At 43.3% G+C, this 16279-nt stretch overlaps 1 protein-coding gene across 1 annotated transcript; it reads right to left on the bottom strand.

Annotated features, from left to right (window-relative positions):
* Positions 1-2339: 2339 nt before the first annotated feature.
* LOC127374579 (cytochrome c oxidase assembly protein COX18, mitochondrial) lies at positions 2340-16048 on the bottom strand. The gene is made up of 6 exons (XM_051420104.1): positions 15488-16048; positions 10523-10623; positions 5694-5848; positions 3904-4019; positions 3722-3829; positions 2340-3293 (listed from the first exon to the last, which is right to left on the bottom strand). The coding sequence occupies exons 1-6, from the start codon at positions 15872-15874 to the stop codon at positions 3132-3134; spliced, it is 1029 nt and encodes a 342-aa protein (XP_051276064.1). The 5' UTR covers positions 15875-16048; the 3' UTR covers positions 2340-3131.
* Positions 16049-16279: the final 231 nt, after the last annotated feature.

The following is a 16279-nucleotide window of genomic DNA, read 5'->3' as shown; positions in this document are numbered from 1 at the left end:
AATAGAAGAAAATAAGAATAACCCTAGGTTCCTCTTCAGCACTGTAACCAGGCTGACAGAGAGTCACAGCTCTATTGAGCCACATATCCCCATAAACTTAAGTAGCAATGACTTTATGAGCTTCTTCTATAATAAAATTATTACAATTAGAGAAAAAATTAATCACCAACTACCATCAACAGTTATCAGTGGCTCTCCAAGTTCAGGGACTTCTGCCAATGTAAACTTAGATGTATATTTAGACTGTTTTTCTGCTATCGATCTTCATCAGTTAACTTCAATAATTTCTTCATCAAAGCCATCAACCTGTCTATTAGACCCGATCCCAACTAGGCTGCTTAAAGAAGTTGTTCCCTTAATTGGCACTTCTTTACTGGATATGATTAATCTTTCTTTATTATCAGGATATGTACCACAGTCCTTTAAAGTAGCTGTAATTAAACCCCTTCTTAAAAAGCCCACTCTTGACCCAGGGGTTTTAGCCAACTATAGACCGATTTCTAACCTCCCCTTCCTCTCTAAGATTCTGGAGAAAGTAGTCGCCAAAGAGTTGTGTGACTTTCTACATAACAATAGTTTATTTGAGGATTTTCGGTCAGGATTTAGAGTTCATCATAGCACAGAGACAGCTCTGGTTAAAGTTAATAATGACCTTCTGATTGCTTCTGACAATGGACTTGTCTCTGTACTTGTATTATTAGATCTTAGAGCTGCATTTGACACCATTGACCATAATATTCTTTTACAGAGACTTGAGCATCAAATTGGCATTAAAGGAACCGCACTAAGCTGGTTTAAGTCATATTTATCAGATTGTTCGCAGTTTGTACATGTTAACGATGAATCTTCAATAAATACTACAGTTAGTCATGGAGTTCCACAAGGTTCTGTACTTGGACCAATACTGTTTACTTTATATATGCTCCCTTTAGGCAACATTATTAGGAATCACTCCATTAACGTTCACTGTTATGCAGATGATACGCAGTTATATCTATCAATCAAGCCCGATGAAATTAATCAATTATCTAAATTACAAACATGTCTTAAGGACATAAAATCCTGGATGACCTGCAATTTTCTGATGTTAAACTCAGAAAAAAAACGAAATTCTTGTACTTGGCCCCAAAAACCTTAGAGACTCACTGTCTAAAGATATAGTTACTCTAGATGGTATTACCTTGGCCTCTAGCACCACTGTCAGGAATCTTGGAGTTATCTTTGATCAGGATTTGTCATTTAATTCCCACATGAAGCAGACTTCTAGGACTGCCTTCTTTCATTTACGTAATATTAATAGACAAAAATAGACACATCCTATCACAGACAGATGCAGAAAAACTAATCCATGCATTTGTTACTTTAAGGCTGGATTACTGCAACTCCTTAGTATCAGGTTGCCCCAATAAGTCCATTAAAACGCTCCAATTAATTCAGAACGCTGCAGCACGAGTACTGACAGGAACTAGAAAAAGAGATCACATCTCTCCTGTACTAGCTACTCTGCATTGGCTCCCTGTAAAATGTAGAATAGAATTTAAAATCCTCCTCCTCACCTATAAAGCTCTTCATGGTCAGGCCCCTTCATATCTTAAAGAGCTCATAGTACCCTAATACCCCACTAGAACACTACATTCTCTGAATGCTGGGCTACTTGTGGTTCCTATAGTCTCTAAAAGTAGAACAGGAGCCAGAGCCTTCAGTTACCAAGCTCCTCTCCTGTGGAACCAGCTTCCAGTTGTGGTTCGGGAGGCAGACACCCTCACCACATTCAAGAGTAGGCTTAAGACGTTCCTCTTTGATAAAGCTTATAGTTAGGGCTGGATCAGGTGAGTCCTGAACCATCCCTTAGTTATGCTGCTATAGGCCTAGACTATCGGGGGGATTTCCCATGGTGCACTGAGCTCCTCTCTTCCTCTCTCTTTCTGCACTCATTCATGTCCCATTAATGCATGTTACTAACTTCACTTCTTCCCCGGAGTTCTTGTGCTTTCTCGTCTCGCAGGTTCTTATCGATCCTGGTGGAGCCTCCTGCCATGGTCCTGCTTGACTTCCATTGCTAATATTACTGATATTAGTGTTATTATTATTTTTAATATTATTATTACTACAGCTACTATTATTACTATTGTCACTGCTCATTGTCCCCCATCCTCTGACTGTTGTCATCGTTGTCGTCATCAGTCATTTCTATTAGTATAGCTGTTGTTGTGCACCTTTGTCTCTCTCTCTATCTCTCTCCCACCTAAAGTCGGGGTCTGTCAGAGGTTTCTGCCTCTTAAAAGGAAGTTTTTCTTTGCCTTGTTAATATTGTAATAAAACAATAATATTAATAAGAGTTAAAGACAAAAACATTTTTATTTTCACTTTTATGACATTAACAAGCTTTTGTACATTTAATCTGTGACAGTTTGAATATCAGTTATTGATATGTATTGATTAATAACTGATTACTATCAGCTTTAGTACAGACCAGTACAGAATACTACAGACCATTGTCGGCTGCTCGGTGGGAAACTGACAAACAGGAAATACTCAGAGGTCAGAGGTCACTGTGACTCTTCCTGTTATTGTTTTTGTATTATATACACACACACACACACACACACACACACAGTTTATCTGTAACACATTATGATTATTATGATTATTATAATTATTATAATTATTATTATTAATGTTCAGACACAAACTGATGGATATTCAATCAGGACACAGACGCCTCATATCAACATGTTTTAATAATAAACAGATCAATCAATCACTGGATCAATACAACCTGTGTCTGCTGCATTTTAACAGATGTTTATTTATGTTCTTCATCATCATCTTTCACACTGAGTGTACTCACACCGTTAAACTGTGTGTAGATTTATATTTATGTACAGACAGTATCTATAAACATAAATACATACACTCTATACTGATACACATTTTAATGAATCAATAACCACTCTGACAACCTTCACCAACAAGGCAGACTGTAGCCTGACAGTCAAAACCCAGGGCATCAAAAGTCGAGCTACCTCTCGTTAGTAACTGAAGGAGCTGATCAATATTATTGATCAGAAACAGTCTCTTCTCACTAGTCCAGTATCTGAGTGCAGTACTCTGAGCAGGACTCTGAGTATTTACTTGCAGTATTTGGTGATGATCGCAGATAGCAGGTCTCTGTACGGAGAATCTGATCTCTGAGTTCGGAGTTTGAGGAGTTTGTGGATCGCAGGAGAACGAAGGAGGAGGTTGTGACTGAATCCCACCAGACTGGAGATAAACCAGTACAGAGCCATGGACTGGGAGGGGGGAGGAGGAGGGGAGGGGGGAGGAGACAAACTGGAGTTAGTGAAACTGCAAACATCCCTTAAATTTCTAAATAAAACTCAGTGTTCAGAAGAATGGGTCATTATATAAAAGGTTCTAACATTCATTAAACCATTATTATTATTTATTATCTATCAGATAATCAGCAGATTGATTGATAACCTGCAGTAATACAACAGGATGTTATTAGACCAGAATCTGGAACTCAGGTCCTGGTTTAGGTCTCAGTGACTTTAAAGATCCTGCTGGAGGAAAATGTTTTCAGAGCTTCCTGGTCTAGATAAAACCTGTCTGAGTTTGATCTGATGAAGGAGGAATGTCTGACAGATCTCAACAAGTGCAGACTGATGCTGGTCTAGACTCCCAATGAAAACCCTGAAGCTGGTCTACAGAGACTCACAGAGGGGACCGTGGCGGCAATGGGGACCATCAGGACGGAAAATCCTCTGATGACGTTGGTCACGATCCTCTGGAAACGAGATGGATTGACTCTCTGTAGAGAAAACACCTGAAGAAAAAGGGGGGAGAGGGGTTAGATGACATCATCAGGTCAGGTGATCTCACCCTGCTGAGTGGACTGACCTCGAGGATGAGCAGGTTGGTGAGTCCCAGACAGACTGGCAGGATCCAGGTGGAGTCCGGTACGGTGAGGTCAGGGATCCACAGAGTGCCCCCTGCAACCAGGCCGGACTGCTGCGCTGCAATAACACAGTGGTTAAAGTCCTGGTCCAGGACTGATCCAGGTCACTGCAAGTCCTGAAACTGTATATAAATTATATAAACGGTATTTTAACTATATAAACTGTATATAAACTACATAAACTGTATGTTAACTATATATAAACTGTATATAAATATATAAACGGTATATAAACTATATAAACTGTATATAAATATATAAACTGTATATGAACTGTATCAACTACATAAACTGTATATAAACCATATAAACTGTATATTAACTATATATAAACTGCATATAAATATTTTAACTGCATATAAACTATATAAACTGTATATAAATATATAAACTGTATATAAAATATAAACTGTATGTTAACTATATAAACTGTATATAAATACATAAACTGTATATAAACTATATAAACTGTATAAACTATATAAACTGTATATTAACTGTATATAAACTATATAAACTGTATGTTAACTATATAAACTGTATATAAATATATAAACTGTATATAAACTGTATATTAACTATATAAACTGTATATAAACTATATAAACTTTATGTTAACTATATAAACTGTATATAAACTGTATATTAACTGTATAAACTATATAAACTGTATATAAACTATATAAACTGTATATAAACTATATAAACTTTATGTTAACTATATAAACTGTATATAAACATATAAACTGTATATTAACTGTATAAACTGTATATAAAATATAAACTGTATATGAACTGTATCAACTACATAAACTGTATATAAACTATATAAACTGTATGTTAACTATATATAAACCATATAAATACTGTATATAAACTATATAAACTGTATATAAACTATATAAACTGTATATAAACTATATAAACAGTATGTTAACTATATAAACTGTATATAAAAATATATAAACTATATAAACTGTATATTAACTATATAAACTGTATATTAACTGTATATAAACTATATAAACTGTATGTTAACTATATAAACTGTATATAAATATATAAACTATATATAAACTGTATGTACACTGTATATAAACAATATAACCTGTATATAAACTATATAAACTGTATGTTAACTATATAAACTATATATAAACTGTATAGTAGTACAGTAAAAAAAATGTTGCTATGCACCTGTCTGTAAACATAAACTGTCTATTAACTGTATAAACTATATAAACTGTTCTCTCTCTAAACTCTCTAACTCTCTCTTAACTCTCTCTAAACTCTATATAAACTCTCTACCCCGTAACTGGTCGAGACAGACGTATAAACCACCCACACAGTAGAGCCGGAGGATCTGTCTATAAGTTTTAAACTGCCTTTTAACTAGGTAAAGTTTATTAACTGTTATACAACTGATATAAACTTGCTCATGGTGGTAACTGTTGGGTCTCTGTATATTAACTATATTATAAGAGTGTCGGTCTAGACCTGCTCTATTTGAAAAGTGTCCTGTAGATAAACTATCGTTATGAATTGTAGCTATACAAATAAAATTGAATTGAAATTGAATTGATATAATATTAATATTAATAATAATAATAATAATAATAATAATTATAATTGAATACAGTTTCCTCCAAACGTCCGTCTGTCCATCTTAAATGGAAATAACTAAAATCAGATTCCATAGCACGCAGGAAACCTGAATCCAGGGTCAGCTTACCACACTGGTCCAGGCTCAGGTTTCTGAGGGCCAGAGAGAGGCTGATCCACAGGGGCAGCTGGACCCAGACCAGCAGACTGGCTTTGAAGGGGTGACAGTTGTCTCTGATGTAGAGCTGAGAAACAATACGACGCAGATTCTTCTGGAACTGGAACCTGTAGAGGGCGCAGACCAGGTTTCATAAGGAACACACAGACTAGGTTTCATAAGGAACACACAGGCCAGGTTTCATAAGGGACACACAGGCCAGGTTTCATAGGGGGACACACAGACCAGGTTTTTTTTTGTATTGTATTGTATTACTTTATTAATCCCACAATGGGGAAATTTGCTTGTCACAGCAGCAATAACTTGAAATAAATGAATAAATACAGATATAAAAAACTATGATAAAAACTAAACTATGGTATGGTGGTAATTTGAAAAAAAAAAAAAACAGAAACTATGGTATGGTGGTAATTTCTAAAAAAACAGAAACTACAACATTGATCAGGTGTTGTAGAGTCTGACAGTGGCAGGGATGAAAGACCTTCGGAACCTCTCCTTCTTACACCGTGGGTGTAACAGTCTGCTGAAGGAGCTACTCAGGGACCCCACAGTGTCATGTAGGGGGTGAGAGGTGTTGTCCATGATGCAAGTCAGCTTCACTAACATCCTCCTTTCACCCACTTCCTCAATGGAGTCCAGAGGACAGTCAAGGACAGAGCTCGCTCTCCTGATCAGTTTATTGAGTCTCTTCCTGTCCCTGTCCGTACTGCCCCCTCTCCAGCAGACCACAGCATAGAAGATGGCTGAAGCCACCACAGAGTCATAAAAAGTCTTAAGGACAGCCCTGCTTACTCCGAAGGACCTCAGTCTCCTCAGCAGGTGGAGGCCCACAATCTGGCCCTTCTTGTAGAGAGCATGGGTGTTGTCAGTCCAGTCCAGTTTTTTATTGAGGTGAACACCCAGGAATTTATAATTATCTACCACCTCGATGTCCAATCCCTGGATGTTCACCGGGGTGAAGTGGGATGTTTTCCTCCTGAAGTTAACGATCATCTCTTTACTTTATATATGCTCCCTTTAGGCAACATTACTAGGAATCACTCCATTAACTTTCACTGTTATGCAGATGATACGCAGTTATATCTATCAATCAAGCCCGATGAAATTAATCAATTATCTAAATTACAAACATGTCTTAAGGACATAAAATCCTGGATGACCTGCAATTTTCTGATGTTAAACTAAACTAAAACCGAAATTCTTGTTCTTGGCCCCAAAAACCTTAGAGACTCACTGTCTAAAGATATAGTTACTCTAGATGGCATTAACTTGGCCTCTAGCACCACTGTCAGGAATCTTGGAGTTATCTTTGATCAGGATTTGTCATTTAACTCCCACATAAAGCAGACCTCTAGGACTGCCTTCTTTCATTTACGTAATATTAGAAAAATTAGACACATACTATCACAGACAGATGCAGAAAAACTAATCCATGCATTTGTTACTTCAAGGCTGGATTACTGCAACTCTTTATTATCAGGTTGCCCCAATAAGTCCATTAAAACGCTCCAATTAATTCAGAACGCTGCAGCACGAGTACTGACAGGAACTAGAAAAAGAGATCACATCTCTCCTGTACTAGCTTCTCTGCATTGGCTCCCTGTAAAATGTAGAATAGAATCTAAAATCCTCCTCCTCACCTATAAAGCTCTTCATGGTCAGGCCCCTTCATATCTTAAAGAGCTCATAGTACCCTATTACCCCTCTAGAACACTACGTTCTCTGAATGCTAGGCTACTTGTGGTTCCTATAGTCTCTAAAAGTAGAACAGGAGCCAGAGCCTTCAGTTACCAAGCTCCTCTCCTGTGGAACCAGCTTCCATTTGTGGTTCGGGAGGCAGACACCCTCACCACATTCAAGAGTAGGCTTAAGACAGTCCTCTTTGATAAAGCTTATAGTTAGGGCTGGATCAGGTGAGTCCTGAACCATCCCTTAGTTATGCTGTTATAGGCCTAGACTATCGGGGGATTTCCCATGGTGCACTGAGCTCCTCCCTTCCTCTCTCTTTCTGCACTCATTCATGTCCCATTAATGCATGTTACTAACTTCACTTCTTCCCCGGAGTTCTTGTGCTTTCTCGTCTCGCAGGTTCTTGTCGATCCTGGTGGAGCCTCCTGCCATGGTCCTGCTAGATTGCCATTGCCAATACTGTTGTTGCTGTGCACCTGTCTGTCTCTCTCTCTCCCTGCCTCTCTCTCTCTCTCTCACCCCAACTGGTCGAGACAGACGACCACCCACCTAGAGCCGGAGGATCTGTCCTAGGTTTATGCCTTTTAACAGGAAGTTTTTCCCTTGCCCTTGTCGCCAAGTGCTTGCTCATGGTGGTACTGTTGGGTCTCTGTAATTAATGTTTTAAAGAGTTCGGTCTAGACCTGCTCTATTTGAAAAGTGTCCTGAGATAACTTCTGTTATGAATTGGCGCTATACAAATAAAATTGAATTGAATTGAATTTAATTGAATCTTCTTCGTCTTGCTAGTGTTAAGCGGAAGCTGGTTGAGCTCACACCAGCTGACAAAGTCCCTGATAACAGTCCTGTGTTCAAGTTCGTTCCCCTCAGAAACGCATCCAACAATGGCTGTATCATCTAAGAACTTCTGGATATGGCAGAGCGTGGAGTTGTGGGTAAAGTCTGAGGTGTACAGGGTGAAGAGGAAGGGAGAGAGCACTGTACCCTGAGGGGCACCTGTGTTGCAGAGCACAACGTCAGACACACAGTGTTGTAGCCTCACAGACTGTGGTCTGTTAGAGAGATAGTCTATTGTCCATGCAGCCAGGTGTTGGTCCACTCCCACACTGTCAATCTTCACTCTGAGCAGTGACGGCTGGATAGTGTTGAAAGCACTGGAGAAGTCAAAAAGCATGACCCTCGCTGTGCTCCCGCTGTCCTCCAGGTGTAACAGGGATCTGTGCAGCAGGTAGATTACTGCGTCGTCCACCCCAATACCAGGCTGGTAAGCAAACTGCAGGGGGTTCAGCTGTGTGCCCACCAGGAGTCGCAGGTGTCTCAGGATGATCCTCTCCATGGTCTTCATCAGGTGGGAGGTCAAGGCAACAGGTCTGAAGTGGTTAGCCTCCTTGGGGCACGGTGTCTTCAGTAACGGGAGGACTGGTGGAGGTCAGGTGTTGAAGATGGCAGGCTGAGTAGTGGAGGGGCAGGGGGAGCTTGCCAGGGAAGTTGTGAAGTGGTAGCAGGGTGGGTGAGGGGAGAGGGAGAGGAGGCAGAATCAAATCTGTTAAAAAACATTAAGTTCATCTGCCCAGTCCTTGTCCCTGCTGGTTTGGTTTCTTCCCACTCCTTTTCAATGGCCTGAGATGTTCTGCAGGCCTCTCAAGACATCCCTGGCGCTGTTCTGTTCCAGCCGCTTCTCCAGTTTTCTCCTGTAGCTGTCCTTTCCCTTCCTGATCTTTTGTTGGAGTTCCTTCTGGACTCTGCGCAGCTCCTCTTTGTCCCCCAATCTAAGACCCTCTTCTTCTCATTCAGCAGGGCCTTAATCTCGGAGGTCACCCAGGGTTTGTTGTTGGGAAAACACTTCATCAACTTGAAGGGCACAGTGTTCTCCACACAGAAATTAATATAGTCTGTATTGCCGTGGGTCATACTCAGTGTTGGGCAAGTTACTTTTAAAAAGTAATTAGTTACAGTTAATAGTTACTTCTTCCGTAAGGTAACTAAATTAGTTACTCAGTTACAAATTACAAAAGTAACTAGTTACTTAGGGAAAGTAACTATTGCGTTACTTTCAAGTACATTTTTAAATGCTCAAATGTGACCCCACCTCCACCCCTCTTTAACAGAACTTAAAATACATGTGCATGTTCAATTATTTATGATAAATCTGAATATTATAATGACGTGTGAATCAGGAGAAAGTTCACTCAGCCACGTCTCTGTGTAGCACATAAGGCTGCATTCCCGGTACTCCCTCTGCAGCCGGGTTAGCGCCGTTAGTTCTTCCATCTTTTGGGGAGAGATCTTACGTTCCCCATGATGACAGACGGCAAACATGGTTTAAAGCGTCTTTTTCGCTGTCTGCACTTAACTCCCGCTCTGCATCCTCTCCTCCTTTGCCGTATCTCCTTGGGGATCTCCAGCCGCTCCGCGCAGCGAAGGGGTGTGTGGCACAGGGCTAACAGCTGATCCCGGGTGTAAACAAGGGAGCCGTGGTTGAGTGGGTCTCCTGACGCCGCACCAAAAAATTCAAAAAACAAGAAGTGTGCATCCATAGCTTCGCACTTGCTTAAAGTTTGTCATTTGTCTATGTGAGCAACAAAAAGTAAACTAAAGCACGATATATAAAAAAAGTACACTAAAAACACTAAAACACTATACAAAAACACTAAAAAGATCCACAAAGTTAAGAGCTGTTGTGACTAGCTGCCACTCATGCGGCGCTAACATTCTAGATTTCATAGGGGACACGCAGACCAGGTTTCATAGGGGACACGCAGACCAGGTTTCATAGGGGACACAGAGAGCAGGTTTCATAGGGGACACAGAGAGCAGGTTTCATAGGGGACACGCAGACCAGGTTTCATAGGGGACACGCAGACCAGGTTTCATAGGGGACACAGAGAGCAGGTTTCATAGGGGACACAGAGAGCAGGTTTCATAGGGGACACAGAGAGCAGGTTTCATAGGGGACACGCAGACCAGGTTTCATAGGGGACACGCAGACCAGGTTTCATAGGGGGACACGCAGACCAGGTTTCATAGGGGACACGCAGACCAGGTTTCATAGGGGACACAGACCAGGACTAACCCTGTTAGTTTGTTCTTACCGGCTCTGTTTCTCCGTCCAGCCTCTCTCTCTCGCTCTCAGTGAAACTTCATATCGAAGCCTCTTCGCCAGCTCTGAGATCTCCTCCTGCAGCACCTCCACCTGCACAACACCTGGAGGTTACCATGGTTACTGTCAACTGCTGCTTCATACAGGGAGGGAGGAGGAGAGGTGGAGGAGGAAAGGAAGAGAGAAGGAGGAAAGGAGGAGTAAGAGGGAGGAGGAGGAGGAAAGGAAGAGAGAAGGAGGAGAGGAAGAAGAGAGAGGGAGAGGAGGAGAGGAGAGAAGGAGAGGAGGAGAGGAGAGAAGGAGAGGAGACGATGAGAGGAGGAGAGGAGGAGAGAGGAGGAGGACGAGAGGAGAGGAGAGCAGGACAGGAGGAGGTTTGGTTTTCAAAATCCCTTTATTTTTCCATTTCAACTATAAAATCAGATCACTTTGCATCATCACTTCAGGACAAACCAGGAACAAATTTAAAAAATGTTCAATCAACTCCCCGTCTGCCCCCACAGAGCACAGAACCCCCCCAACAGCCCATATGCGACTGAATGCCTGAATATTGTCCATCATGTGATAATAAGCATGTTCCACTCTCAGTCGTGACTTCAGCAGTCCTTCCAGAACCAGCAGCAGCTCCACACCGCCAGTACCCTGAACCCGGTTTCTTCGAGTCAGCCAAATAGCCAACTTGGCAGAGCCAGATAAAAAGTGAATCAATGTATGCACCGATCTCTTTTTAGCACAGTGCTTTGGACCAAAAATAAACAAACAAAAAAAGAAAACCTCCCCAAGACCCTGAACCCACCTTTTAAAAAGCTGAAATTGAATTGAATTGAATTGAAACAGTACCGTCAGCCAAGGACACTGAGTAACTAAATGTTCCAGAGTCTCAACCTGAGAACAGAATATACACTCCTCCCCCAGCTCCGGATCCAGGTGCACTCTGTATCTGTTCGTGGCTATTGCCCCATGTACAACCCTCTACAGCTTGTACAGGGACCGCCACCTGCCTTTCGGGGAAAAACCTGGACCAAAAAACTCAGTCCACCTCGACTCATTCACCCCTACCAAGGAACGCAAGTTCAGGACTTTCACACAGGTTTGATATACTGCCAGTTTCCCTGCAGCCTTACACTTGTCCAGGTGAGGAGCTGTGAAAGACAGCAGCTGAGTGCCTCCCTCCCGCCACGCTCCCACAGCGGGAGTGATAACCAGAGAGGGGAAACTGTACTCCCCCTCCTCATCCCACTGGTCACACAGAGCTCGGTTTGTGATAAAAGCCCTTAGGGATTGTGGCAGGGCAGCACAGACCTCCTCCACCACTCTGTTGATTAACCTGATAGAGGTGATGTTACTGTTCTGAGTGTCCACAGCTGTCATCTTCATCAGATGGCCCAGTTTAGTGCAGCCAGCCTCTCTGAAGTTGACTCGCAGACTCACAGACTGCACTGTTTGAGTTCTTATAAAGTTGTTAAAAAACAATGGCTCCTCAAACAGCCACATGCCTGGAGTTTGACTTTCTTCACAATCAAACTTAAAAACCTGCCATGCCTGCAACACAGAGCTGTAGAATGACGTCAGGCCAGTAAGATCCACGTTCTCATGGTGTAGGAGGAAAAGCTGTCTGTCATAGCCCAACCGCCCAGCTCTCCTCAGCAGCAGTAGGGCCATATCACACCATCCTGGGCCACAGCTGTACAGCAGTAATCGTGCAGTCTGCAGTCTAAATGAGGCGATTTTGGATGCTCATTAGTGCCTGCCCACCTTCAACCCAGGTAGGTAGAGGATAGCTGCACGGACCCAGTGCTTGCCAGACCAGAAGAAGTCCAGTATGGCTCTCTGAACGTCCTCTTTCAGGCCTCTTGGCGGTGTCAGAGCAGTGAGTCTGTGCCAAAGAGTCGAGGCGACCAAGTTATTGGCAACCAGAACTCTTCCCCTATACGACAGCTGAGGTAGCACCCATTTCCATCGAGACAACTGAGCGCACACTTTCTCCTTCACTCCCTCCCCAGTTCTTAGCCTGAAACCCCTCAGTGCCCAAAAACACTCCCAACACTTTCAACCCCTCCTTTCCCCACTCAAGTCCTCCAGGCAGACTTGGTACTGCCCTATCCCTCCACTGCCTCACTAACAAGGCTTTACTCTTCACCCAAGAAGCCCTTTCATAGAGCGTCAGAGTATCCTGCAGCCATTTAATATCCTGCTGGCTGGAAACAAGGATATTGACATCATCTGCATAAGCAGAAACTGGAGGAGGATGCTCAATTCTAGAGGATACAGGCAGTGAGATACCACTGAGCTTACTTCTCAGCTTAACCAATAAAGGTTCAATTGCTAAGCTATATAGCTGCCCAGAAATAGGGCAACCCAGCCTTATCCCTCACTGCACAGAGATCGGCCGACTCAGCCCTGACCCCATCTTCACCTTACATTGTGCACCCCTATACAATAAACTAACCCAATCCACAAAGCCATCACCAATACCAAAACCCTGAAGTGTGGAGAACAAATAAGAGTGATCCACCCTATCAAAAGCTTTTTCCTGGTCCAAAGAAACAATACCAAAATTAATATTATAACATTTAGATACATCGATAACATCACGCATGAGAAAAATGTTGTCCATTATTGTCCGGTCTGGTACACAATAGGACTGGTCTCTGTGAACAATTATTTCAAGTATACCTTTCAGTCTGTTAGATAAGGCTCTAGAGAGAACCTTATAATCCGTACAAATTAGAGCAACTGGCCTCCAGTTTTTGAGTAAAGCCAGGTCTTAGGCAGCAGGGAAAGCACTGCTCGTTGACAGGAAACAGGAAGGGATCCTGTCCTAAAGCACTCCAGCAGCACAAGGTGTAAATCAGGTCCAAGAATACTCCAAAAGTATTTATAAAAATCAGTTGAGAGACCATCAATCCCTGGTGCCCGTGCTGACGTCATCTGATTGACAGCAACTGTCAATTCAGCTAGAGTCAGCTCACAGTCCAAACCAGCTTTCTCTCCTGGGCTGAGCTGTGGAAGCCCTTCCAGGAGCTCCTCACGGCAATCCATGCCACACTGTTCTGCCCCAAAGAGGTTAGCATAGAAATCCATCACATGACTCCTCATTTCACCAGGACTAGTGGTCACGCTGCCCCCCTGGAAGCTGAAGGCAAATCATCTGTTTCCTCTTTGCCACAGACCTCTCCAAGTTGAGGAAGAAAGAGCTCAGGCCATCCATGTCTTTTAACTGGAGGAAGCGAGACCTGACAAGAGCTCCCTTCAGCCTCTCTTGCAAGAAAGACCTCAAAGCCACCCTCTTTTCCTGCAGCAGATGACCCACAGTGGGATCAGGAACCCTATGTAAACCCTCCTCAATGTTCTTAATCACTAGTCTGGAACTGAGGCTCTTGGAAACATAAATCCTTTCTAGTCTAGCTGCGCTTACCCTGTTATTGTTTACCCTCACCCATGTGTATTGTCTGGACTGTGGATGTTTAACTCTCCATGTGTCTAATGAGTCCAGATGTGTGATGGTACTGCAGATACTGTGCTGACTGCGGGTGGGGTTCCTCACTCATCCTATCTACAGTAAAATCTAATGTACAGTTAAAATCCTCATCAATGATTAACTGGTCCTGATGATACTTCTTCAGTTCATTTTTTAGCAGGTAAGAAACGCTACTCTCTCTCTTCCTTGATTTGGGGCATTTTTTTTTCTGACTCACTGGTGGAAGCTCTGTCCTCAACATTTTCTGTCAACTTTGATTGTATTTTAATCTTTTCAGTCTCTGCAGACTGCAAGATGCTCAGGTTCTTTGCAGCCCCAGAAGCCTGTTGCTTCTCAATAAGACTCTGTTCCCAATGTGAACTAGTGGCAGCAGACAACGCAGCTGCAGCTCCACAATCCGCCACCTTACTCCCGGCCGCAGCGTCCACTGCGAGCCCGGCACCGGCCGCGGCATCCGCTGCGAGCCCGGCGCCAGCAGAGCTACCAGCTACGTCCTCCCCGACTGAGCCTCTACCTGTTGTTTATGCGGACATGCAAAACGTTTGTGCCCAACATCTCCACACTCAAAGCACTTAATATGTCCCGAGCTGGCGTACACCATGTATGACCCGTCCCCATGTTTTACCCTAAATGACACCTTACATCCCAAACTGACTGATCCAAACCTACGTAGCTCATTTCCTAACAGCTCGTTGAGAATAAACGGCGGAACACCGGATACGGTGACCCGCGTGGAGGGTGCTGACAGCGGGGAGACCTGCACAGATAAGTCCCTGATAAACACTCCACTCTCAATCAGCTGATGAACAGGCGGCTTGTTTTTCAGAACTAGAAGAGGAGGACGAGGAGAGAGGAGAGAGGAGGAGAGGAGGACGAGGAGAAGAGAAGGGGGAGAGAGGAAAGAGGAGAGAGGAGGAGAGGAGACAATTAGAGGAGGTCGAGGAGAAGAGAAGGGGGAGAGAGGAGGAGAGAGGAGAGAGAGGAGGAGGGAGGGGAGAGGAGAGGAGACGAGGATGAGGAGAAGAGAAGGGGGAGAGAGGAAAGAGGAGAGAGGAGGAGAGAGAGGAGAGAGGAGAGAGGAGGAGGAGAGAGGAGGAGAGGAGACGATGAGAGGAGGAGGGAGGAGGGAGGAGAAAGGAGAGGAGACAATGAGAGGAGGATGAGGAGAAGAGAAGGGGGAGGGAGGAAAGAGGAGAGAGGAAAGAGGAGAGAGGAGGAGCTGATGTAGAATTTCCCCACTATAATAATAAAGGTTATTCTGTCTCAGTGATATTTTGTCGCCACCTGCAGGAGACCGAAGCTCATCACACACATTATAACATTATTATTATTATTATTATTATTATTATTATTATTAGTGATGTTGTTGTTGTTACTGTATTTATTGTTGTTGCTCATAAAGAAATCTATGTTGTTTTCATTGTGGATCGGATCAGAGACCCGGTCTGGGTCTGATGTGGTCTGTGGTGAACTGACCTTGGCGAGGATGATCAGCTGGTAGGCGGCGAGCGGCAACGTGACCACCGTCCTCACCGACAGCGTCGCCATGGCGATGCTGAGCCACCATGGCAACCCGCTCACCTGCTGCACCCCGACCAGGAAGTCCTCACACAGGTGGACCGGAGCCGAGTCTGAGAGTCTGCTGTACCAGCCCGGAGCTCCTGGACCGCCTCCGCCTGAGAACCTCCTGACCCCTGTGGAAGTCCTGGAACCTGACCGGGTCCAGGCTGCAGGGAGTCCAGCAGACGGCGGTCCGGAGCAGACGGGACCAGGTCCAGGTGACTTCCTGTTGACAGCAGAACAGAGTCCCCGAACAGGAATCCGCAGGACTCCAGACCTCAGCGACCCCCCAACACTCAACATGGATCTCTCCTCTTCAGGATCAGAGACCAGTTCGGAATCTTGTTGTTATTGATTCTCTACGATATTAAACCAATAACTGCTGTGCTAATCAATAAACTTTTATTCTCTATTCTTTCACCTTCATCCCTCCATCCAGCGGCAGCGCGGCGTCCCACACTTGTGACCTCACACTGTTTACCGCCGCGCGTCTGATAAATGTGACGTCATTGCGCCGTTAAGAAAATAAAACTTCCTGTAAATAAAAACAATATAAATGAATTAAAAGCAAACTAACAAACAAATAATAAATGAGAGCAGCGACCAGACAACAGAGAGGTAACTTTACCTTTGTTACTTTATTACTGATGAATAAATGTGTCAGAAGACTTTTAAACTTGTAAATGGAGCTAATTTGAAATACTTGTT

The sequence above is a fragment of the Dicentrarchus labrax genome, unplaced genomic scaffold, assembly GCF_905237075.1.
Source record: "Dicentrarchus labrax unplaced genomic scaffold, dlabrax2021, whole genome shotgun sequence".
Classification (NCBI taxonomy): domain Eukaryota; kingdom Metazoa; phylum Chordata; class Actinopteri; family Moronidae; genus Dicentrarchus; species Dicentrarchus labrax.
This window is presented reverse-complemented; position numbering and strand designations above follow the sequence as displayed.

Bases quoted from the DNA above. Each gene is read 5' to 3' on its own strand.
- LOC127374579 (XM_051420104.1), bottom strand. From the start codon at position 15,874: ATGTTGAGTGTTGGGGGGTCGCTGAGGTCTGGAGTCCTGCGGATTCCT. The intron at 10,624-15,487 runs GTCAGTTCACCA...GGTGTTGTGCAG, and splicing joins AGCTGATCATCCTCGCCAAG to GTGGAGGTGCTGCAGGAGGA. The intron at 3,294-3,721 runs GTGAGTCTCTGT...CCCCCCTCCCAG, and splicing joins TTGCCGCCACGGTCCCCTCT to TCCATGGCTCTGTACTGGTT.